General features: G+C 48.1%; 1 protein-coding gene across 1 annotated transcript in view; it reads left to right on the top strand.

Moving 5' to 3' along the window:
- Nucleotides 1–24531, top strand: part of LOC141157211 (cytochrome P450 2D15-like) — a 550445-nt gene extending 525914 nt beyond the window's left edge. The window contains exon 9 of the mRNA XM_073644200.1: nucleotides 24064–24531. Coding sequence (XP_073500301.1) covers nucleotides 24064–24245 — 182 coding nt within the window. The 3' untranslated portion in view covers nucleotides 24246–24531. The remainder of the gene's footprint in view (nucleotides 1–24063) is intronic.
- Nucleotides 24532–24748: the final 217 nt, after the last annotated feature.

Below are 24748 nucleotides of genomic sequence, written 5' to 3'. Positions count from 1 at the left end.
TAAAAAAGCAGCCATAGAGTGTCCAGGAACCTTCCCACAGACTTTTCTTAGCCAGGCCTGCTTCTCGGCAGGGTTGGACGGGCCCAACAGAGAACCGGAGACTCCTCCAGTGGGCCCTGGCTTCTCCTTCAGAAGAGTTCATAGTGCAAACCTTGCAGGTCGTGATGATGATAGAGGCCACCATCTCCTTAGCTTGCTGCTGGTACTTTTCTGTGGCAATCAGCTTGGCTCCTACTAGCCTGGAATATTTGCAGTGAACTATGGCACGACACCATGGTATTAGCAGTGCCCACAGTATCAGTAGCAAAGCCATTCATAATTTCCTTCTCAGGAATTTTATTTGGTAGACTGAGTGGCTGCCCAAATACATTCGTTTCTCACAAAGGAGCTGAAGATACTGAGTGGCAGTAGGTGCAAATTTCTCCAGCATGCTAGATATCAGAGGGAGAACAGAGGGGGCAGCACAGTGGCTCAGTGGTTAGCACTGATGCCTTGCAGCGCTGGGGTACTGGGTTAAAATGCCACCAAGGTTAACATCTGCAAGGATTTTGTATCTTCTCCCCGTGTTCACGTGTGTTTCCCCTCAGTAAAAAAGCAGCCATATAGTATCCAGAAACCTTCACACAGACTTTTCATAGCCAGGGCTGCTTCTCAGCAGGGTTGGACGGGCCTACCAGAGAATCCTCCGGTGGGCCCTGGCTTCTCCACCAGGGTTGGACAGACCCACCAGAAAATCCTCCGGTGGGCACTGGCTTCTCCATCAGGAGAGTTCAAACTTTGCAGCTGCTATAGGGCTCTTGAGTGGGGGAGGAAAGTGGGCCCTTAGAATCAAATCCTCTAGTGGGCCCAATGTTCTTCAGTCTGACACTGCTTCTCGGTGAGAGTTGTATTTCACCACAGCCATATTCTTTAGCTTGTTGAATTGACTGGCATAGAGGCAAACCGTATCTACTCCGGCTGTCATTTCTCCCAGGAAGTCCTCTAATGCTGCTTGTTGCATAAGCAATGACACCCCATCCAACATCAGCTCACACTTCTCAGTAGTGCTTCGACACACAAATATCTTTCTTTGCGCCTTGAATTTCATGACTACAGAGTTGGGCAATGGCCTGATCTGCAATGTGGTTTGAGAAATAACATGCATAAGCAGAACGTCCAATCCACAGTAAAAAAAAAGCAGCCATAGAGTGTACGGGAACCTTAACACAGACTTTTCTTAGCCAGTGCTGCTTGTAGGAGAGAGTTGTATTTCACCACAGCCATATTCCCAGGAGTCCCAGGTATGTCTGGACCATGTTATAAATCTAAAAGATGCTCAGACAAGATAAATTTGTAGCATGCAATGAAGTAATTAAATTTTATTAGAAAATCAAGATACCTCCCCCCAAAAAAAAAAAAACACAAATCATAAAATCATAATACAAGACATATACATATGTATACATAAACACAAAACAATTTAAAAAGGCAACAAGGTGTATGCAGCATAAGATGTAAATAATATGCAGGACACAAATGAAAAATATCAAGTCAATGATCTTAATTACGGATACATGGCACTGAGCCTCTTCAATAGATACCAAAAAGTACAATAGTAAAGTTTAAATGTCACTAAGGTGCAAATGCAAATTCAGGATCTAAATAATTTAAAGTGACTCAGTGCTTAAACAGTTATTAGATCTCTGGTCAGACAAAAATGTAAATAATGGACCATGGTCTGGCTCAGAAGTGTAACTCTTAAGTGTCCAATCAGAAATATGCCAGAAATATAACCCCTTGGCATACATGCCTCAATGTCATCACCACTCTTCACCTGACAATCTGTTTGCTTCAGCCACAGGTATGTTTGATCCCATCTGCAAAATTACTCTGCATATTTCCTGACTGCCTTTTCATATTGTATCTGTCTCCTGGTATGCTTGATCCCATCTGCAAAATCACCCTGCATATTTCCTGACTTCCTTTTCATATTGTATTTATAATAATAATAATAATAGTTTTTATTTTTTATAGCGCCAACATATTCCGCAGCACTTTACAAATTTTAGGGGGGACATATACAGACAATACAGAATAAGCATATCTCATATCGAAAGGAGTGAGGGCCCTGCTCGCAAGCTTACAGTCTATGAGGAAATGGGGGAGACACAAAAGGTAAAAAGTACATACAGTATATTGTATAATGCAGCCTTGATATACTAAATAGGATAAATACTACTACATGGACTGGTCGCCAGCCAGTATGTGTACAGTCCTGACAGAGGCTATTAAGTGCATGGTTGGTATGAACCTGAAGTTGAAGAATATTTTAATATGGAGGAAAATTGGGACGGACAGCGTGTGTTTAGGCGATACGCCAGTCTAAAGAAATGTGTTTTTAGGGTTCGCTTGAAACTGTGGGTATTGGGAATTAATCGAACTGTCCTGGGTAGTGCATTCCAAAGAATTGGCGCAGCACGCGAGAAATCTTGGAGACGGGATTGGGAGGTTCGGATTATGGAGGATTTTAGTTTTAAGTCATTTGCAGAACGGAGGGCATGTGTAGGGTGGTAGACTGAGACAAGAGAGGAGATGTAGGGGAGTACTGAAGCATGGAGCACTTTGTGGGTAAGCGTGATAAATTTAAATTGAACTCTATATTGGATGGGCAACCAATGCAATGACTGGCACAGGGAAGAGGCATCGGTGTAGCGGTTGGCGAGGAATATGATCCTGGCTGCTGCGTTAAGGACGGATTGGAGAGGGGAGAGTTTAGTATTAGATTAGATTAGTATTGTATTTGTCTCCTGGTATGTTTGAACCCATCTGCAAAATCACCCATCACCTCAATCCTTTGATCCCAATACAGACTCGTCCCTATCTGTCAATTTTCTGAATGCATTTTAGCCTCTATCTCTAAATTGTTTTCTCCCTGTGCTTTTGTGACCAGTCTCCCTGCGGCTCCTCTCTTCTGTTCACATCTGGCCTTACTCCATGCGCTGTTAAAAGCTTCATAAATTTGGAGTGCCAGGTCTGTCTGGACCATAGTCTGGCTCAGAAGTGTCGCTCTTAATTGTCTAATCAGAAGTGTGCCAGAAATATAACCACTTTGCATACATGCCTCAATGTCATCACCACTCTTCGCCTGATAATCTGTTTGCTTCATCCACAGGTATGTTTGATCCCATCTAGAAAACACCCATCATCTCAATCCTTTGATCCTAATACACACTTGTCCCTATCTGTTTATTTCCTGAATGTATTTTAGCCTCTGTCTCTTAATTATCCCCACCCCCCTGCGCTTTTGTGACCAGTCTCCCTGCGGCTCCTCCCTGCTGTTCATACCTGGCCTACTCCATGTGCTGTTAAAAGCTTTTAAATTTGGAGTGCCAGTTCTGTCTGGACCGTGGTCTGGCTCAGAAGTGTCACTCTTAAGTTTCTAATCAAAAATATGTCAGAAATGGGCCAGAATTGACCAAAATGTAAGAATAACTATTTATTAAATGGCCTTGGCTTCTCTTTTTCACTCACACTTAAACTTATGCTTACATATGGTCATACTGTTTTTGCACCACTAATCATTACTCTCCGTCGCTACCCCAAACCCCATCACCCTCTAACCAAATAGTTATTTCTCCTTTCCTTTTACCTCCCCACCTGACCTCATCTGCAGACCTGCTCCTTAACCTCAGATCTACCCTACCAAAACATAAAACAAGCCGGACACTCTCCTCCCACCTGCTCTCCCTCTTTCTGCTTCTCCTCACTGCTGGCGACATATTTCTCAATCTTAAACTCCCACAGCTTACACCTTCCACCAATTTCCCCCCCTATAGCTTCCAACCAGCTGCAAATTACCACAAAGTCTCCAACATAAAACCCTTGCCCCTGATGCCCACCCCCCTGCTACCTCTCTCTGGAGCACTCTGGAATGCCCACTCTGTCTGCAACAAGCTCCATGTAATTCACGACCTCTTTACCTCTCGTAATCTCTCCTTCCTGGGCATCAGAGAGACATGGTTGATGTGACGCCTCGCCCTCCCTGAGCAGTGGGGTACTTGGTGCCGGGCCAATGTAGGGTGGTGGTGCGGGGTGTCGTCATGGCCGTGACCAGGGCTGTCACATGAAAAATTATGGGCTTTTGTTGGTTCGGTGGTAAGGTTGATTCGACTACGCCACCTGTGGTTTCTGGTGAAGGCCTCCAGCGCAGCAACAGTACTCTGAGGCTGGTGTTCTGGCAGCACAGTTGGTACTACTCCCCACAGGCAGAGTAGGCCTCAGGGCAGTGGTGGAGAAGCAGTGTGGAGGTATGATGGGTGCAGTGCCGCGCAGGAAATAAACAAGCGGAGGCGGTGAATGAAGTCACCCGGGTCTTTACTCACTTTAGATGAACTTTCAGCCGCAAAGCTTCTCTCTGCTACACATGGCGTACTGCGGCCACTGGGAAGGGGGTTCAGCACTTCCCAGGTAGATCAGGAGCAAGACCCCGTCAGTGTGTTCCTCTACTTCTCCTTCTCCTTCTCCTCCCGCTTGTGTCCCTCCCTGGGATCCACTAAGCTGCCGGGCCTTTCCAACAGTGACGTGGAGTACACAGTCAGATAATGGGGGCCGGTCACCGCTTTTGCAACAGGAATTCCTCTGGCTAGGCCAGAGTAAAGAATACAGGTGGCGACTCCGCTCCATCCGTATCCCCCTGGGATCCTTTTGCCTGTGGAGCCTATCTCCTCTGCTCTCCTCCGAGGCCTGCTTAGATCAGGACCTTGACCGGGCAGAGACACTGGTTAACTCTGACCCGCTCCTCGTCTCAAGGCCAGAGAGCGAGGACCGCAAATCTTCAGCCAGCTACAGTCTCTTGCTGGACCCCGACAGAAGACCCACAATCAAAGACCTTGAACTTAAGATGGCCGTAGATTAAATATGAATCAGTAAGTGCTTCCTGTAAGTGTGTCCTCCACCCTCACCCACTACATGGTTCCCCCTATCTTTGGTTCCCCCCATCTCCTCTATCCTGGGCCGAGGCAGCACCCTGGTGCATTTAGGCCCCCTACAGGACAGGAGTGGTGTAGTGTTGAGTGTGAAGTGGGGTCCTGAGTGATGCTCCATCCTTACCTGGAGGAGGAGATACCACACCTCATCTGAGGTGCAGTACCCCTGTGGCGACTGAACCCTCAGGGGCGCCACATTCCCCCCCGGTGAACCACAGCATGTCCGCGGGCTGCAATAGAGTAAAGATTGGTACAGACATTCACATTTTTTTAAAAGTTTTTTTTTAAAAAATTTTTTAAAAGTTTTTGTAAACATGAAACAATCTTCCCTTTATGGGTGGTTCGAATACTTTAACGTTGCATGATATATATATATAGTATAAATATAGAAAACATCAAAGAGACATTATGCACGTAGACAGTACTGTAGAAAACATTGTAGAAAAGTGTCAGTTCAGCAGCATGAGGGACCTGTCCCAAACCTTCAACGTAGGCCCTGGGGTGGCTGCAGGGCATGAAGATCCCGAGTTGGACCTCCAGGAGAGCCACACCAGACAGGTTTAGCTTCTGAGGTCTGAGGTAGAAGGGGTTTTGTATAAAACCAATAGGAAGCACCTAAATAGGTGCAAACTATTTACAAAGTTAGTCTGTCACATGCTTAGCGTCCCCAGGGACAAATGTCTCTTTTAACTGAATCCGGGTATAAAAAGGAACATAACATAAAATGACAGTTCACACAAAGGGAGATGCGTCTCCCAGGGCTGCTCAAAAGTGGTATCCCCACTGGGGAAATGGCTCATCCTTACCCACGGAGCCTGACTGGTCCTCTACAGCTAGGTGCGTGGGGGCATCCTCCTTGAATACCCTGTGGACATCCAGGGCATACCACCCACACTCCCCGTGGTGGCGAGTGTAGGATACCAAATCGCCCGGGTAAAGGTTCCAGCCAGGGTGGCCCTGCTCCAGCCGCGGCTCAACGTCCCGCCGGTTCACGAACACATCCCGGTTAAACTGTGGGCTGCGGATGAAGCCCCATCCTGCCACCTGGTGGAAGCGCACGATAACACCTTCTTCCCAGGGGCTTGGACGGGTGGCCTCCACCTGACGGGCCTGTGTTTTGGCAGCCTTGGCACGCACCTCCAGGCGCTCACAGCGGATCCTCCTGTCTCGCAGCTCCTTCTCGAACTGGAGGAGCTCTTTCCTGCAAGTCTCCTCCCGCCTACGCTCTTAAGCCTGGGTCTCCCGGGGGAAGCCCATCAGGTCGCCCCCCCGGTTGTCCCAGGCAAACTCTTCGGCCGCTTGACATGTGACCGGAGGTGCGGGTAGCGGCAGTAACAGAGGCTGCTGCAGGCCCTCTGTTGGTGCGGACCATTCCGGGTTGGGGCAGGTGTTCACCCAGGTAAGCGCAGGCGTCTCCGACTCGAGGGTCGGGAGGCATAGCCGGCCTCCGGGAGGCCGGGCCTCGGCCTCCGGAGCCAGGAGTTGCTCCCATACGATGGCGCCCGGGGATAGGGGTGCCGGCAGGATATTTAGGAGGGCTTCGGTGCTTCCCGTGCCCCAGATAGGGGTTTCAGCCTTACCCGCACTTGGGCTGCACGGGGCCTCCTGGGCTTCCTCCGCCTGGGCTGGCGCCTCACTTGTCAGGTGCGACGAGCTCTGGTGGCGGGCCTTGATCCTCCGCAACACCTCTTCTCTCCACTCTGCGGCGGCCAATCGCTGGGCCTCTTCGACCCTCCTGGTCAATTCCTGCGTTTCACCATGGAGGAACTCGGCTTCCTCCGCGGTCAGGTGGATTCCCTCCATAGTGAGGGAGGTAGCAGCAGGTGGGCCAGCGATGGAGGACATCTCCTTTGCTGCTTCCATCTTTGCTGCTGGGTGCGGTCTGTTTCTCCTCCTTCTTTTGGGGCGGCTCCAGGGCGGCTGGCTGACGGGCACTCCTGGGACGTCCCATCCGTCTTGACGGACACTACTATGCGGAATGTCTCTACTGGAGGGGGGGGTCTTCACTTTTGGCGCCATTGGGGAGCCAGGCCCACGATGGGAGGACTTTGGTTGCTGTTGTTTTTGCACATAATGGCATTCGTTCTTCTTGGGCGGCGCCATGTTAAGTGTGTAACGACAGTCTTTTGTGAAAAAGGGGCACAGTACCCGTCGGCAATGGGGATTAACCTTTTCCGTTGCTGCGGGCATGCTATCCTGCCGACTACAACAAGTTTGTGATGCCTCGCCCTCCCTGAGCAGTGGGGTACTCGCTCGGTGCCGAGCCAATATAGGGCGGTGGTGCGGGGTGTCATCGTGGCCATGACCCGGTCCATGCCCAGGGCTGTCACATGAAAAATTATGGGCTTTTGTTGGTTCGGTGGTAAGGTTGATTCGACTACGCCACCTTTGGTTTCTGGTGAAGGCCACCAGCACTGCAACAGTCCTCTGACGCTGGTGTTCTGGCAGCACAGTTGGTACTACTCCCCACAGGCGGAGTAGGCCTCAGGGCAGTGGTGGAGAAGCAGTGTGGAGGTATGGTGGGTGCAGTGCCGCGCAGGAAATAAACAAGCGGAGGCGGTGAATGAAGTCATCCTGGTCTTTACTCACTTTAGATGAACTTTCAGCCGCAAAGCTTCTCTCTGCTACACACGGCGTACTGCGGCCACCGGGAAGGGGGTTCAGCACTTCCCAGGTAGATCAGGAGCACCTGTCAAGACCTCGTCAGTGTGTTCCTCTCCTTCTCCTTCTCCTTCTCCTCCCGCTTGTGTCCCTCCCTGGGATCCACTAAGCCGCCGGGCCTTTCCAACAGTGACGTGAAGTACACAGTCAGATAACGTGGGTCGGTCACCCCTTTTGCAGCAGGAATCCCTCTGGCTAGGCCAGAGTAAAGAATACAGGTGGCGACTCCGCTCCGTTCGTATCCCACTGGGATCCTTTTGCCTGTGGAGCCTATCTCCTCTGCTCCCCTCCAAGGCCTTCTTAGATCAGGACCTTGACTGGGCAGAGACACTGGTTAACTCTGACCCGCTCCTCGTCTCAAGGCCAGAGAGCGAGGACCGCAAATCTTCAGCCAGCTACAGACTCTTGCTGGACCTCGGCAGAAGACCCACAATCAAAGACCTTGAACTTAAGATGGCCGTAGATTAAATATGAATCAGTAAGTGCTTCCTGTAAGTGTGTCCTCCACCCTCACCCACTACATGGTTCCCCCTATCTTTGGTTCCCCCCATCTCCTCTATCCTGGGCCGGGGCAGCACCCTGGTGCATTTAGGCCCCCTGCAGGACAGGAGTGGTGTAGTGTTGAGTGTGAAGTGGGGTCCTGAGTGATGCTCCATCCTTACCTGGAGGAGGAGATACCACACCTCATCTGAGGTGCAGTACCCCTGTGGCGACTGAGCCCTCAGGGGTGCCACATTGACACCCTCCGACACTGCCTCCCCTGCTGCACTGTGTTACGGTGGCCTCCACTTCACCTACACTCCTTGCCCTACTAACAGGTGGAGGAGTAAGTCTTCTCCTTTCTACTAACAGCACCTTTATCCCTATCCCACCTTTACTCTCCCTTATTCTCCCTTCTTTTAAAGCCCTCTCTTTCTGCATCTACTCTCCCTCCAACCTCCAAGTGACTGTCATATACCAACCTTCGGGCCCAGTCATTGCCTTTATTGACAAATTCTCCACCTGGCTTCTTTACTTTCTCTCTGCTGATATTCCCACAATCATCATGGGCGATTTCAACATCCCCACTGACACTTGCCAGTCAGCAGCATCCAAACTCCTGTTGCTTACTTTATCTTTTGGGCTTACTCAGTGGTCTTCCTCAGCCACCCTCACAGACGGACACACACTAGACCTCATCTTCACCCAACTCTGCTCTCTATCTAACCTCACAACCTCTCATACTCCTATCTGACCACCATCTACTCGCGTTCTCATCCCTGTCCTTATCATCTGTCACCCATGTCCGGCAACTAGCACACCCCCGCAGAAACTTTGCACATCTAGACAATCACACATTCTCTGACTCTATTACACCACTGACATCCATATCTTCACTCCATGACACAGACAGCACCACTGCTTTCTACAATCCCACTCTCGCATCAGCTATTGATACGGTCACCCCTCTTGTGCATGGATGAGTCAAAAGGCATGCCTGGCACAACAACCTTACTAAACTGCTTCAGCAAGCATCCAGAGTTGCGGTGCGGTGTTGGACGAAAACACATTCACAAGATGACTACACTGCATTCAAACATGCAACAATAGTATTCAAATCAGCCTTCACCTCTGCTAAGCAGGCCTACTTCACAACCCTCATATCTTCCTTATCCTACAACCCCAAACAGTTATTCAACACTTTAAACTCTCTCCTCCTCCCTCCACTGCCCCCTCCGACTTCCATCATCTCTGCTGAGGAGTTTGCCACACACTTCAAATAATTCAAGTCTTTACTGTCCGACCACCACAACCCCTTTGTTTTCCAGACCATTGCTCCTCAACCCATAACCTCCCTCTCCAACATCACTGAAAGAGACCTTACTCGTCTCCTCTCCAAATCACATCTCTCAACTTGTGCACTCGACCCTATCCAATCCCACCTCCTCCTCAACCTCACCCCAACTCATCCCATTAGTAACCCATCTCTTCAACCTATCATTAACTTCTGGAACCTTCCCTTTTGCCTTCAAACATGCCACAATCACGCTCATCCTCAGAAAGCCATCCCTCGACCCAACTGCCTTGTCCAGCTACCGCCCCATATCGCTGCTCCCATTTGCCTCTAAACTCTTTGAGCAACACATTCACGCTGAACTTTCCTCTCACTTCTCATCTAACTCTCTCTTCAACAACCGAAAATCTGGCTCTGACCCCCAGCATTCCACTGAATCTGCCCTTACCAAAATTACTAATGAATTTCTTACAGCCAACACTAACAGATCATTCTCTATATTCCTTCTTCTTGACCTATCCTCTGCCTTCGACACAGTTGACCACTGCCTCCTACTACAGATCCTCACTTCCTTTGGCATCAAAAACCTTGCCCTATTCTGGATCTCCTTATACCCTTCCAACCGCACATTTAGCGTCTCCCACTCCCACACTAAATCCTCACCGTGCCCTCTCTCTGTTGGAGTCCCTCAAGGCTCTGTCCTAGGACCCCTACTCTTCTCAATTTATACCCTTGGCTTGGGACAACTCATAACATTCCACGGCTTCCAGTACCATCTGTACGCTGATGACACCCAGATCTACCTCTCTGGCCCAGACTTCACCACTCTGCTGTCCAGAATCTCAGTGTGTCTATCAGCCATATCCTCCTTTTTCTCATCTTGCTTCCTTAAGCTCAATGTGGACAAATCTGAATTAATCATTTTTCCTCCATCTCACGTATCTTCCCCACCTGATCTTTCTTTCACAATAAATGACATCACGCTTTCCCCTGTATCAACAATCTGCTGCCTCGGAGTAACCCTTGACTCTACCCTGTCCTTCAAACCACACATCCAAGCTCTCGCCACCTCATGTCGCCTCCAGCTCAAAAATATTTCCAGAATCCATCCTTTCCTCAACCCTCATTTTACTAAACTGCTTGTGTGTCACCCTGGCATGGATGCCGCAAAATGTAATAAAGCTATGTCTGAGAGCAAGGGGGAGGTTCTCTAGTCAGGGGAACATTAGCATGCAGTACCTCCTGTCTCAGGCCAGTAGGGGGAGCAGGCTGCCCCTATAAAAGCTGGAACTGGGGGCAGGGTTAGGGAGAATTGGATGACCTGTCTCAGTACTGAGACTTGTCCCAGAGCAGAGCAGGGACAGAAAGTTGTATTGCACCTAAGAGGAAGTGTGGCAGGAGATGAGCCACAAGCCAGAGACAAGAGGCGAAGTGAGCCTGTCTTGGCAGATAAAGTACTTAATTTACCAGACTTTGGTGTCCGAGGCTGGGAGGATTCCACATCCCACAGCAGATAACCAGTCCGCAGGGGACTGTATGTTCCTTGGCCTAAGAAACCTGGAGGCTCTGCCACAACAGAAGGGACCAGTAAAGCCGTACCAGGCTGGGAGCAGAAAGGAACCCACGTCGCAGGCCATACAGGCGAGAGTACACGGAAAGCTCGGAAATGTGGGCTGTTACCCTATAAGGAGGAGATAGCCAGAATGAGCACAGAAAGCATGGTAGGCCTACACCCTCACCCTGACCAGGGCCAATTTCCCCATTGCTCTCAGACATCCAGGTCCCCTCCTAGCCGGGACTGTTTATGGGTCAGTTTACCTGTTTTAGTAAAGGCCCTGGACTGCAACCTGTTGTCTGTGTGCTCCTTCGCGCCTCCAGCACTACCGGTACTGGGACTCTCACCACCATCACTCCCACCATCCATTATACTGCCCTGGGGCCGCACTCTTCCCGTGGGGAGTCACACTACCCTAGCTGCACACCTCATCAGCCCCAGCGGTCTGCATGCAGCGGCGGTTCCTAATAACCGCAATTCACGGGTGGCGTAGTCGGACATAATCATCAGCGCATAACGGACTACCACTGGCCTGACCACCCTGAGCCACGGAACCGAGTTGCCACTACTACTCCCATCGTTCCCCTACTGCCCGGATCCGAGTGCCCCACGGCCCAGGGGGCGAGTCACTTGTGCATGCCCTCATCATCTCCCGCCTTGACTACTGCAACATCCTCCTCTGTGGCCTACCTGTTAACACTCTCACACCCCCCCAGTCCATCCTTAACTCTGCTGCGCGACTAGTTATTCTTTCACTTCGCTACTCCTCTGCTACCTACTTTTGCAAATCCCTTCACTGGCTCCCAATTGCCCAGTGTATCCAGTTCAAACTACTAATACTGACCTACAAAGCCATCCATAACTGTCTCCTCCATACATCTCTGAACTAATCTCCCGTTATATTCCCTTATGTAATCTCCAGTCCTCCCAAGACCTCCTTTTCTCCTCCACACTTATTCGTTCCTCACCCAGTCACCTCCAAGACTTCTACCGAATGTACCCCATTCTCTGGAATTCTGTACTTCAACACGTCCGATCAGCCTCCACATTTGATCCTTCAGACGGAAACCTAAAAACTCATCTCTTCAAACAAGCTTACAGCCTCCATGACCTTGCCTCCACCTCAACAACACTAGCTCTACTGCAACCCCCCCAACCTACTGTCTCCTTCCCCACCATCGTGTAGAATGTAAGCCCGCAAGGGCAGGGTCTTCTTCCCTCTGTACCAGTCTATCATTGTTTGGAATTTAACCCCTTCTTATGTACAGCAACATGGAATCAATGGCGCTTTATAAATAAATAATAATAATAATATTCTTTAGGTCGGATGAAAGGACTGGCATACAGTGAAGCCATATCTACTACGGCTGTCATTTCTCTGCCACCAGGTTCCAGCATCTGTCACACATGACCATGTCTGGCTGTATGTTCAGCGGTGAGAGCCACAGATCTGCCTGCTGTGTTACAGCTTTCAACAACTCTGCAGTGGTCTATGGTTTGCCATCTAAGCATTAAGCATATTAGCCTCAGCATAGCCTGTTGCCGCTTGGCCAAGGCAGTGCTGCAGTGCTTCCAGCTTGTGACTGATGTGGTCATTTCGGAGATGGAGGCCGAATAGGAGGAGGAGGAAGTGCAGGAGCTGAACAATGTGATTACATTGAGGTTACATTGGCGAGTCTGTTTTTTATACTAAAGAAAGATCCTACTGTGTTTTTATTTATTTATCTTTTATGTCTCTTCAAATGTGTATTGGAGTGCGTCCTAATTTTTGGCAGCCCTTGAAATTGCTGCACATGCAGTATAGGAGACACACTCCTTAAAAATAGGAAGGACAATTCAAATAGATTCTATATTCTATAATATTAACTGTCTTATCTGAAATTCATTTATGGGCTAGGTATCGCAGTATGGATAGCGTATTACACCGATCCAGCCAGGTATTATTGCCTTATACTACATGCCGCTGGTGCTGCCAAAAAAATTTAAATGTATTCTATTTTCTATGGATAATGCTGTTAGATGCATTTACAATAGGGACAGGTGCTGCTAGGTGGTATCATCAGCTCCAGATGAGTGTTCATGTTCATTCTGGTCGCATAAATGTCAGAGCCTCTTTCCTAGCCAAATCAGTTCTCATACTTAATCTAAATGGAGGATAATATTTTCCACGTTCCCTACAAATGGCTGGATTTGTACCGCAGTTTTATGTGATACGTCTGACGGACACCTATGATTTTAAATAGCGGCCCTGTAGTTTACTATTCTTCACAGCAACCACATGTGAATAGCTTCACTGACACATTGCTACAAACCCTAAATGGAAGACAATAATTTCCACATTCACTACAAATGGCTGGATTTGTACCACAGTTATATGTGATACGTCTGACGGACACCCACAGTTTTAAATAGCGGGCTTGTAGTGTACCTATTCTTCACAATGACCATGTGTGAATAGCTTCACTGACACACAGCTACAAAATCTAAATGGAGGATAATATTTTCCATGCTTCCTACAAATGGCTGGATTTGTACCGCAGTTATATGTGATACGTCTGACGGACACCTACGATTTTAAATAGCGGTCTTTAAGTTTACTATTCTTCACAGCGACCACATGTGAATAGCTTCCCTGACACGCTGCTACAAACTCTAAGTGGAGGACAATATTTTCCACATTCACTACAATTGGCTGGATTTGTACCACAGTTATATGTGATACGTCTGACGGACACCCACGGTTTTAAATAGCGGGCTTGTAGTTTACTATTCTTCACAGCCACCACGTGTGAATAGCTTCACTAACACACTGATGCAAAATTCTAAATGGAGGACAATATTTTCCACGTTCACTACAAATTTCAGGATTTTTATTACTGTAATATTGCATCACGTCTGATGATGTAAAAGATCTGGCTGTATTCTGCTGTTCTAACAAGCAAATAGATCACAAAAATGGTGTACTCTGCATTGCTTTTTAAGCAAATTATCAGGATAAAAATTAAAAAAAAATAGCCCTGGCCCCTGATATCTGGGGCTATGTCTACGGATATCTGTAACAGCAGGAGCTGAAAGAATGTGCAATGGACCCTCTTGTTCTGTATACACTGCCACAAACCCTGCCTGCCTGCCTGCCCAACTCCTGCTATCACCACTGAATATATGCAGCTGGATTAGTCCTCAGAAGGACTGTTAGTTCAGATGGATATATAGATATGTTGTGGAATACCTATACTAACTAATAGGGCCCCACAACCTCGGACTCCGGTGTCCGGTTCTTCTGCGCTCCTCTCTGGGGTGAGCTGCCTTACAGCTCCACTCCCCAGGTCTTTCCTCGTCGCTGTCCTGTCTTCAACTCCTCTCAACTCACTCTAACTAACCCCGCCTTCAGATTCCAGTGTGAAGGAGAGGATCTCCCCTTGCTGGTCTGGAGCTAGGAAAGTGTTCTATGCTGGTAAACCTGATTAGGGGACCCCTCCTTGCTTCCAGGCATGGCATCACCCCTTGTGATGGAGGCAATGCCACTGTGGCAACCGGACCTCTGGGGTGCCACATTCCCCCCTAGTTAAATTCAGTGCTCCCAAACTGAGGATACCTTTTTGAATTAACAATTAACAACAATAACAATTCTCATTACAAATAGTTTACAAAGTCAAAAATTACAAAAACCCAACAAAAAATTGGTAGCAGTCATTGCAGCGCTTAGTATTTACACCACAATCCGGGAATTGTCTTTTTCCAGATAACTGAAATGTGGCTGGTGGGAACCGCATCAACCCACTTTGTGTATCGTCCCTGGTCGTGGCTTCAGGGCACTCTGTCGGTGGGGCTGGTCTTCGGCCACGCCTGCGGTTTACTTTCAAGGCCAATTATTAACTATATTCAACATTGTCCTGACCACACCTAGTCCTGTGGTCCAATTGTCCATAAGTTTAACAACTATATATATCCAGGATTATTTTACGGTTACAACTATATAACATACATTTTTATTCTCTTACACTTTAGTTCCTCCAGTGGGCAGGGAGCTGACTTTTAGTACTATGGGTTGATCTACGTAGTATGTTTGTTGTCACTGACCTACCCTGGTCCCTAGTGTCTACCACTGGTGTGGTGGGCTCAGTGTGGACTACACTACGGTTAGTCTGAGGTAACACTGGTAGGCTGGGTAATCTACGAATTCTTTGACTCACAATGGGTATGACAGATTCACCGCTAGCAGAGGGTAGATTCTCCTGATCTGCTGCTGATGAAGCATCTGTCTCTTGGGCCGACTGGTCTTCCAGATGTTCTGTAGCCTCTGCAGCTTCCGGTGAGGCCGTTTGGAGAAAGGTCAGGATAGGTAGCACAATTGCTCTGTTCACCTGCGTCCAAGACTCGGGAAATGCTCCAAGGACTGTTTGGACCGTTTCTTCCACCTTTTCTGTGGGCTGAGGGCTGTCTTGGTCTTCTTGGTGTTTCAACTGTTCAGGGCATTTCTTCAGGTGGTCTCTTGAGACTGCCGCTGAAGTTTGCCCTTCATCTTTACTGATGAGGCACACCTTGGTGTTATCGAAATTCGAAAGTAAGACTCAACCTCCCACTGGTCATCTAATTTGTGGACTCGTCTTTTCCTCTTGAGTACCTCTTCTCCAGGTGATAAGGGAATGGCAGGTGCATGCTGATTATAAGTTTTCTCCTGCCTCTGTCTCACCTGGGACAAACTTCTCTCCACACATTCTTGCACCTTGCGGTACTGTTGCTGCCGCTCTGTATCCCAATCTGAATTTGGTGATGTCGTCTCAGGTGTTAAGACTCCCATGTCTAAGTCAATGGGTAGCTTACCAGGTCTTGCTCTCATCAGGTAAGCGGGTGTACAGTTGGTGGAGATCACCGGGATGTGGTTATATAGGTCCACCAAATCTGGTAACTTCTCTGGCCACAGGCTACGTTCTTCAAGGGGCAACATCTTCAACAGGTTTATTACCACCTGGTTCATCTTCTCACACAACCCGTTGGTCTGGGGATGATATGGTGTCGTCCTTATTTTCTTGCAGCCGTACAAGTTACAGAATTCTTGGAACACTTCCGCTTCAAAGGCTGGACCTTGGTTGGTAAGCACTCATTCAGGGTAACCCTGCGGGTGACAAAAGTGTTGTTGAAATGCTTTGGCTGCCGTCTGAGCCGTCTGATCTTTCACTGGCACTACTACCAAGAACCGGGAGTAGTGGTCTACTATGATGAGAGCGTAGACATAGCCTGACCGGCTTGGGGCTAGCTTCACGTGGTCCAAGACTACCATTGGTTGTTTGGTGATTATGGGCTGCAGGGGAGCCCTCTGGCTATCACTGTCTTTCCATCTCAGGATGCATGAACCACATTCTTGACACCATCTCTTGAATGCTTTCCTCATGCCAGCCCATTAGAATCACTCATGCAGCGGAACTTCCAACTTCTTCCACCCGAAGTGTCCTGCTCCATCATGCTATGCTTCTAAGACCATTGGCGCATCCCGCCTTGGAACTACCACCTGCCAGACCAGTTCGTGTGTCCGAGAGTTGATACTTCTTCGACACAGCTTTCCCTCGATGAACAGTTTGCCCTTCTCCTTCCACAGCTGTTGGGTCTCCTGTGGAGCATCTGGATGAGGGTGCGTGTCAGCTTGTGTCAGCAACTCCTTTACCAGGCGGACAGCCGGGTCACTATCCTGTGTCTCTGCCCATCCATGGTGGGGCAATGAGTTAAACGTGGCCTCTCTGTTGGCAGAGTGCTTGTTCCTCACACAGTGGGAGCACTGGGTCACCCTGTGACGATGGAAAGCGGGTAGTTCTATCTCCTCCAGCTCTTCCGGATCTTCTCCCCCATCTGGCAAGTTGGGCATCCTGGACAGTGCATCAGAATTAGTGTTTTTATGCCCCTCCCGATAATTGATGGTAAACTGGTAGTTAGACAGTCGAGCCATCCATCATTGTTCTAGGGCACCAAGCTTCTTAATCTCCAGGTGGATCAGCGGGTTGTTGTCCATGAAGACTGTAAATCTGGAGGAGGCGAGATAGTGTTTGAAGCACTCTGTTACAGCCCAGACTATGGCTAAAAACTCCAAGTTAAAGGAACTATAGTTGTCGGGGTTCCTTTCCGTGGGCCGGAGCTTCCTGCTGGTGTGGGCAATCACTCTCTCTCTGCCCTGTTGTACCTGGGACAGCACCGCTCCCAATCCCACATTGCTGGCATCCGTATAGAGTATAAAGGGTTGGCCATAGTCGGGGTAGGCCAGGACTTCGTATCCAGTAAGAGCCATTTTCAGTTGAGTGAAGGATTCGTCTTCTGGTTTACCACATTTGAACGGAGGATTCAGGTTCTTGGCCTTCTTGGACTGGCCCACTAGGAGGTCCTGCATGGGTGCCACTATCTTGTTGAAACCCTTGATGAATCTCCTGTAGTAGCCTACCAGCCCGAGGAACTGCTGCCCTTCCTTGATAGTGGAGGGTCTTGGCCAGTCCTTGATCACAGTGACTTTTTCAGGGTCTGGGGCTACACCTTCGGCGCTTACCACATGACCTAGGTACTGCACCTTGGGCTTCAACAGGTGGCACTTGGATGGCTTTACCTTCAGGCCATAACCAGATAGGGCTTCGAACACCTCGGCAAGGTGCTCCAGGTGGTCTTCATATGTCTTTGAGTAGACGATTACGTCGTCTAGGTACAGCAGGACGGTTTCAAAGTTTTTGTGTCCTAGGCAACACTCCATTAACTGCTGGAAGGTTCCTGGGGTATTGCAGAGCCCGAATGGCATGCAGTTGAACTCGCTGAGGCCCATTGGTGTTGTAAAAGCGGTCTTTTCTCTGTCCACCTCTGCCACGGTTAGCTGCCAATACCCACTGGTGAGATCCAAAGTGGAGAAATAGTTAGCTGATCTCAATGCTGCCAATGATTCCTCAATTCTGGGTAATGTTTAGGCGTCCTTATGTGTAATGCGGTTAATCTGCCTGTAATCAACACACATCCTCATTGCACCATCCTTCTTTCTAACGAGAATTAATGGAGCTGCCCAGGGGCTACAACTATCTCTGATCACCCCAGCCTCCTTCATCTTCCGTAACATTAATTTTGCACATTGATAGTGAGCTGGGGGTACAGGCCGGTACCTCTCTTTAATGGGCAAATGATCTCCTGTGGGGATATGATGTTGGACCCCTTTTACCTGCCCAAAGTCTAATGGGTGTTTGCTAAAGAGTCGCTCATATTCTTGGACCACCCGGTATACTCCATGCTTTCGGTGCAAAGGGGTGGAATCAGTGCCCACTTGTAGCTTCTGACACCAATCCTCCATCTGCCCCTTGGAGCCATTATCCTCCGCCGGTTTGGATGGAGGCAAGGGTTCCACTGACTTTATTGCATTGTTACTGACAGTGAACAGCTTAGCAAGGGTGGCATACCGGGGTAAATGGACCTCTTTCTCCCCATAATTCAGGATGCGTATTGGTACTCTCCATTTGCGGACATCGACTATCCCCCCTGGCTGTCAAGAAGGTGGGCCTACTATCAGAGTACACGGGTTCTACCAGGGCCTGATAATCTTGACCCCTGAGACCTATTGCTGCCCGACACCATATTAACATTTCACTCCTAGGGGGTATTGCAATGGGGAATGGACCACTCATCCTGACACTGCCGACTTCTCCACCAGACAGCTCTACCTGTTATCTCTGCATCAGGGCTTTGATCTCCTTCTGCAGAACTCGCTGCTGACTGGAACTGGCAGTCTCTGCGACCTGTTGCAACAAAGCAATAATTTCCCCAAGACAATTCTCTATAACATTGGTGCCTATAGTTATCATAGGATGACTTTCTCGGCGATCCATATCAACAATAATCATTCCTTGTGATGGCAATTCTACTCGGCCAACTTTTATGGCCACCTCTTTATACCCCACCTGAGACAAGGGCCGACCATTGCTGGCATAGATGCTAAGCTGTTCAACTGGACTGCGGGTAATGTCTGAGTCAGTCCAGTATCGTTTATAAAAGATATATGGCATCGTTGTCACCTGGGAACCCGTGTCCAGAAACGTGTTCATCGGGATGCCATCAAGCATGACAGGTAGGACCGGTCGTCCTCCCACGTACTTGTCTCGCCAGCTTTGTGGGCCTGGTCGTCTTACTCCTGGGGGTTGGCCCTCTGCCCCAGGGGTTGCTCGTTTTAAATCACAAAATCTTGCGAAGTGCCCTGCTTTTTAACAGCGGAGGCAGATGGGTTGTCCGTCCTGGTCGTAGCGATCGCTGTTCCTCCCTCTGATCGGTAGAATTCTTCTCTGCCGTCGACACAGGACGTCATCTGGACTGGAAGCCAGCTGGATCTTTTCCTTTGGAGACACTTGCATCGCCTGCACGGTTTTGGTTAGTGTAGTCATACTTTTGGTCAGCTCCTGGACCTGAAGGTGTAGGTCTGCAGACGGCTCATTATCTAGGGTCTGCGCGTCAGCCTCCACAGGTGCTGGGGAAAAGGACGCCACCTCCTGGTGGTATGTGATAGCTGGACGCCAGAGGGGTGCAGTGCCACTTGGGGTTGGTTCTCGCAGCACCCGGATGGCTCGGTCTTTAAATTGCGCAAAGTCCAGATCGGGGTTTTGCAGAGCCATAATGCGCAGCTGTGTCCGGTGGGAGTTAGACAGGAGCCCCTCAATAATCTGTCCTCGTTTCGCACACACTGTTGGGGTCTACCTGTTTAATGGCCCGCAGCGCCTCCTGCAGGTTTAGAGCATAGTCCCGTACACTGTCCTGCACACTTTGTTTGCACACGTAGAACTTCATTTTAATTTCTGCTGCTGCGCGGGTGTCAAAGGTATCCTTCAACCGGGCCAGTATTTCCTTAACAGTGCCTTTGTCCCTTCCTGGCCAGGACTTCACCTCCCTCTGGGCTGCACCAATTAGCTGGCCGATGAGGATGTTGACTTTTTGCTCCTCAGACAGGGGATACACTTTAAACTAACTGTGCAGTCTCTCCTCAAAGTCGGTCAGGGTGTGCGACTCCCCTGAGTACTGGGGAAACCACGCTGCTCCTGGCATATATGGCATTTATAACGGCATTACCATGGCGGCGGCCGCGCCCGCGGCTGAATCCTCTCCCAGGGTGAGCATCTTCCTCCCCCCTAGTGAACCTCAGCCAGGTCCTGGGTTTCTGCTGACGTACCAGTATGCTGCTCTGACGGCGAGAGAGATCACTTACCCGGCGGTTCCAGATTGGGGCTTCCTGCTTCCCCTCGGCTGACGGCAAATGACGTGATGATACAGTTCAGTTAAAGTATATTTCACACAGTACCCGGTTATACCGGGCTTTGGAATCCTGTTCGTGACGCCAAGTTGACGCGCCCCCTGGGCAGTGGGGTACTCGGTAGCCGGGCCTGTCGGTGCTGGGGGTGTCACAGTGGCGGTGACCCGGTCCGTGACCCAGGGCAGTCAATAAAAGGGGAATAAAGAAAAGGGAATAAAGTTTTTATATGTAATGTTCGTGACGCCACCTGTGGTATGAGACTATATGGGGCCGCCGCTGCGGTGCAGATCCTCTGGAGCTGATGGTGATGCAGCAGAGTTGGTTCACCTCTCCACAGGCAGAGCTTAGCTCCAGGGCAATGTAGTGATGATTTGATGGAGTATATGTTGCTGTGCAGTGTAGTTAAGGTGATGGCGCAGATAATGACCAGTCCACAACTTAATGGTGGTTTCCTCTTATCTTTACTTGCGGTTATTAGGCAGACTGGGGCATGGGTACTAGCTGGTAGTGGAGGTCTGGACGGCCTGGAAGCAAGTTGGAAATCCACCTTGCCAGGTGAAGTTGTAGGCCTTCCCTCTGCGCTAATCTCTTTGGCCCTGCTGCTTATAGCTGTGCTGCGACCCTCGTCCCTGAGTAAAACGTCTTTGTGCTCACCCGTATGGCAAGCAGCTCGGGCCTTCTTGGAGTGTCGCTCCCACTTGGCAGTGATGGGACCTATGGTGCTGCTGAGCCTCCAGGCGTTTGATGGGGCCAGGAGACCTGCAGTCTCCTGCCCTCCGGTTTCAGTTGCTGTGCCTTCAGTGCCCCACAACCTCGGACTCCGGTTTCCGGTTCCTCTGCGCTCCTCTCTGGGGTGAGCTGCCTTACAGCTCCACTCCCCAGGTCTTTCCTCGTCGCTGTCCTGTCTTCAACTCCTCTCAACTCACTCTAACTAGCCCCTCCTTCAGATTCCAGTGTGAAGGGGAGGATCTCCCCTTGCTGGTCTGGAGCCAGGAAAGTGTTGTACGCTGGTAAACCTGGTTAGGGGACCCCTCCTTGCTTCCAGGCATGGCATCACCCCTTGTGACAGAGGCAATGCCACTGTGGCAACTGGACCCCTGGGGTGCTACATATGTTCATCACTTTTCAGTTAGTAGTAAGTGGGTTGAAGAAATTATTACTGCAAGGTGTTCTTTATAAAAAATAATAAAAATTTGATCAGTGGGCTTAGCTACTGTACATAATAATGGTTTCTAGAATCAAAAACTGAATTGGTGAATTATTAGAACTGGCTACAATACATGCAGAATGATAGTTTTTTAGGTATGACAGATGTAATTATACACTGTGGCTACCCCCTTTTTTCATGGTTTGCTTTCCACATTCCCCATTACAGGACTTTTAGCGATTGTTATTTAGCTTTAGTTACCGTACTGTCAATCACAATTTGGTAAATTTGCATTGTTTAAATTAATCTGTTATTGCTCCGGAATTTTGTTACTTGTCTGCACAGTCTTTCCATAGCATGTAGAACTGGTTGGTGGCTTTATAAGGCATGGTTGATGGCGGTCGAGTCCATTTAAGGTGTCAAATGGCCTCTTTGGTGGCGGTTTAGGAGTAATGTGGAAGTTGCAGACAGGTTAATGTGGACTAATTTTAACTAATAGATTATGTAAAACCTCATGGTGGTGAACAGGCTCAGCTTTGGTGGCCAATCTGAAGGATGTTATAATGGTAACGTCAATCAGGGGCGGGCACGGTGGTTAAGCACAGGAGTGAGGATAATAGGGTTTTTGGTGCCCTCTAAGTTTAATGGCTCTGTTTGAATGGCAAGCCAGTGTGTGCCGTACCTTTATGGCTGTCTGTCCTGGTACTGTATCTCAGACAGCTGGGGATATCACAGTACTTGTAAATCCCAGTACTAGTACTAGTATTTCACCTGACTCCTGATTGTTTTAATCCAGGATTTAAATAAAGCTGTGGCAATTTTGACAACCAAGATAATGCTTTGTGTATTTATTGTATTTATTTTAGTGTCTGTTTACTGTAGTTATAGTTTTTTTATCGTGGAGTGGGGGTCCATCTCATATCCAAAAGTCAAGAAACCCCCGAAGCACTAAGCAGAAGGGGACATGACTTTGGGAAAGGTGGACCTTTTACTCCTGCAGCTTTGTTTGTATAGTGGTGTAGACTTTAAGCAAGAGTGATTCTGCTTTAAAAGGAAGAAGCACAGTATGTTTGTGCCTGGTGTCTTACTGTGGGGAGGGTGCTTATATAGAGGTTGTAAGTTTCATGCTTATTTTTCTCTCCCTCTTTCTCTCACCAGAAACACTGGAGGAAACATCACCCATCCTCCTGCCCTTTTATAATCAATGTCCTACAACACTTTATTTAACCATTTACTTGTATAATGAAGAATGCTTTATTGTATTTGTTGAATTAGCCATTGTATAACTTGTACCATGGCCAATTTTATCAAGCCTATAAAGAGTTAATATTAGCATTAACCTTCTAAGCCCAAGGGAAGGCCAATTCTTCAGCCATAGTTCCCTAGAGGTTTCCTACTCAGGATTTTTTTCCTCTCCTGAGTGCTGTAGGATGACTCTTTGTGAGTCAGAGGTTTGCCAAGTTTAGCCCCCTTAATGATTTTGCATGGGGCATCTACTTTATAAGGTTACCGAAGAGAAATAGGTGACATTTTTAAAAAAAGGCTAAAAGGTGTCATATGTGGCTTGGAATTTAAAACCACAGCTTTTTGATTGTCTGTCCTGGTGCTGTATGTCAGACAGCTGGGGATATCACAGTAATTGTGAATCCCAAAGTGTCACACTTTTACCGCGAGAGAGAGGAGCCGGAAGACCTCGCTGTCTGATTTCACACACTGCTGCACTGGTTAGAAGCACTTCACCTTCATATTAAACAGTGCAGGCTTCTGCTAGCAGCGCAGGGGTTAATCTATTCAGTTGAGAGCTCCTGGAAGCTTTCCTGCTCTGATGCTCTCAGCTTTTCAGTGTTGGCCACTCCCCTATCCCAGTAGGCATTGCCAGAGTTAGCTGCATGCTACATGGTTCAGGAGCTGGAGAAGTTTTGTTGTTTGATGAGGTATTTGGTGTATTTATCTAAAGACTGTTGCTTGGTTTGGTTGTGTGCAAATCTTCTTCTCCTGTTTTGGTTTTTCCCTTCCTTCACTCCCCAGTGTTCCAGTCTGTTTTTTTGTGAGTGCATATTTGTGTGATTGTTTTTTTCCCTTATCCCTGCACGTATTCCCTTGTTAGTCTGGTTGGTGTATTTCCATACAGTACTACTCCCCTCTTCCCTGGGTTGGGGAAGGGAACAGACTAAGGGTGAATTCATGAGTGCAGCAAGGTATGTGGTCCTGTCATTTTCATCATTAGAAGTAATCCAGGGAGCAGAGATAGCCAGGGCGCCCCACACTAGGGACAGGGAAGGAGCCCCTAGTCCCGGGTTATCCAAAAAACAGAGTCATGACACAATGGACTATCACTTCACCTGACTCCTACTGTGATTGTTTTAATCCGGTGATTTAAATAAAGCTGTGGCTGTTTTGACAACCAAAATAATGTTTTGTGTATTTATTCCAGTGTCTAGGTTTACTGAAGTTATGGTTGTTTTAAGGTGGAGTGGGGGTCTGTCCCATATCCAAAAGTCAAGATTGATGTGCACAGCTAATGCAGGAGCTACAGACTTCAGAGTAGTATTTTGACTGATCAATGGGTGTCTCAGGTCCCAGACCCACACTGATTTCTTATATAATGACAGTTACACTTAAAGATATCTAAACTGTATCTCCTTTTCTGTCCATCCAATTTGATTGAACTGCAATACGTATTAATATGCAAAAAATATTTTTCTCTTGTAGGTCGGAGGGCTTGCTTGGGAGAACAACTTGCCAGGATGAAACTCTTCCTGTTTTTTACCACCTTTTTGCAGCAACTTACGTTTGAGATTCCAAATGACCAACCTCGCCCAAGAGAAGATCCTGTCTATGCACTTGGACTAAGTCCTCATCCCTACAATATTTGTGTTGTAGCTAGGGTGTAACTTTCAAATTACAGAGAGATCTGATTTATTATGTTACTGTGCTTGCCTTTTTAATTTCCTGTAGCTATATATTGGATTCTCATCAATAACACTAGAAATCTTTGCTGATTTTAAGAGCTATTTACAGATGACGACTCATCCATCTCCTAATAATTTTAAGGTTTTTTTTTTTGTACTAAATGACTAGCTTTAAGAATAGGGTAATAAACCTACTAATAATGCTTATAAAGAATGGTATCATTTTTTTACACCTTATAACAATAAAAATTATAATATCAGATAACAATCTAATATGTGTATGTTGTCTTACTCTTAACGTGTCCTGTATCAATTTGTAGTGCGTATCAACCAGGACATATCTCTGGGTCAATTTGTAGCCAAAATATTGCCACCATGTGGATGGATGACCACATAACATGCTAAGGTATTTCTATTAGTAGGCCAAGAAAAAATGCTTGACAACTAATCATTCTGTTTGAGTGGGGGATGGAAGAGAACAATGC

This window comes from Phyllobates terribilis, unplaced genomic scaffold, assembly GCF_046119375.1.
Source record: "Phyllobates terribilis strain yellow unplaced genomic scaffold, ASM4611937v1 Scaffold_8__6_contigs__length_399053987, whole genome shotgun sequence".
Classification (NCBI taxonomy): domain Eukaryota; kingdom Metazoa; phylum Chordata; class Amphibia; order Anura; family Dendrobatidae; genus Phyllobates; species Phyllobates terribilis.
The sequence above is the reverse complement of the archived record's forward strand: the minus strand, read 5'-3'. Positions and strand labels throughout refer to the sequence as shown.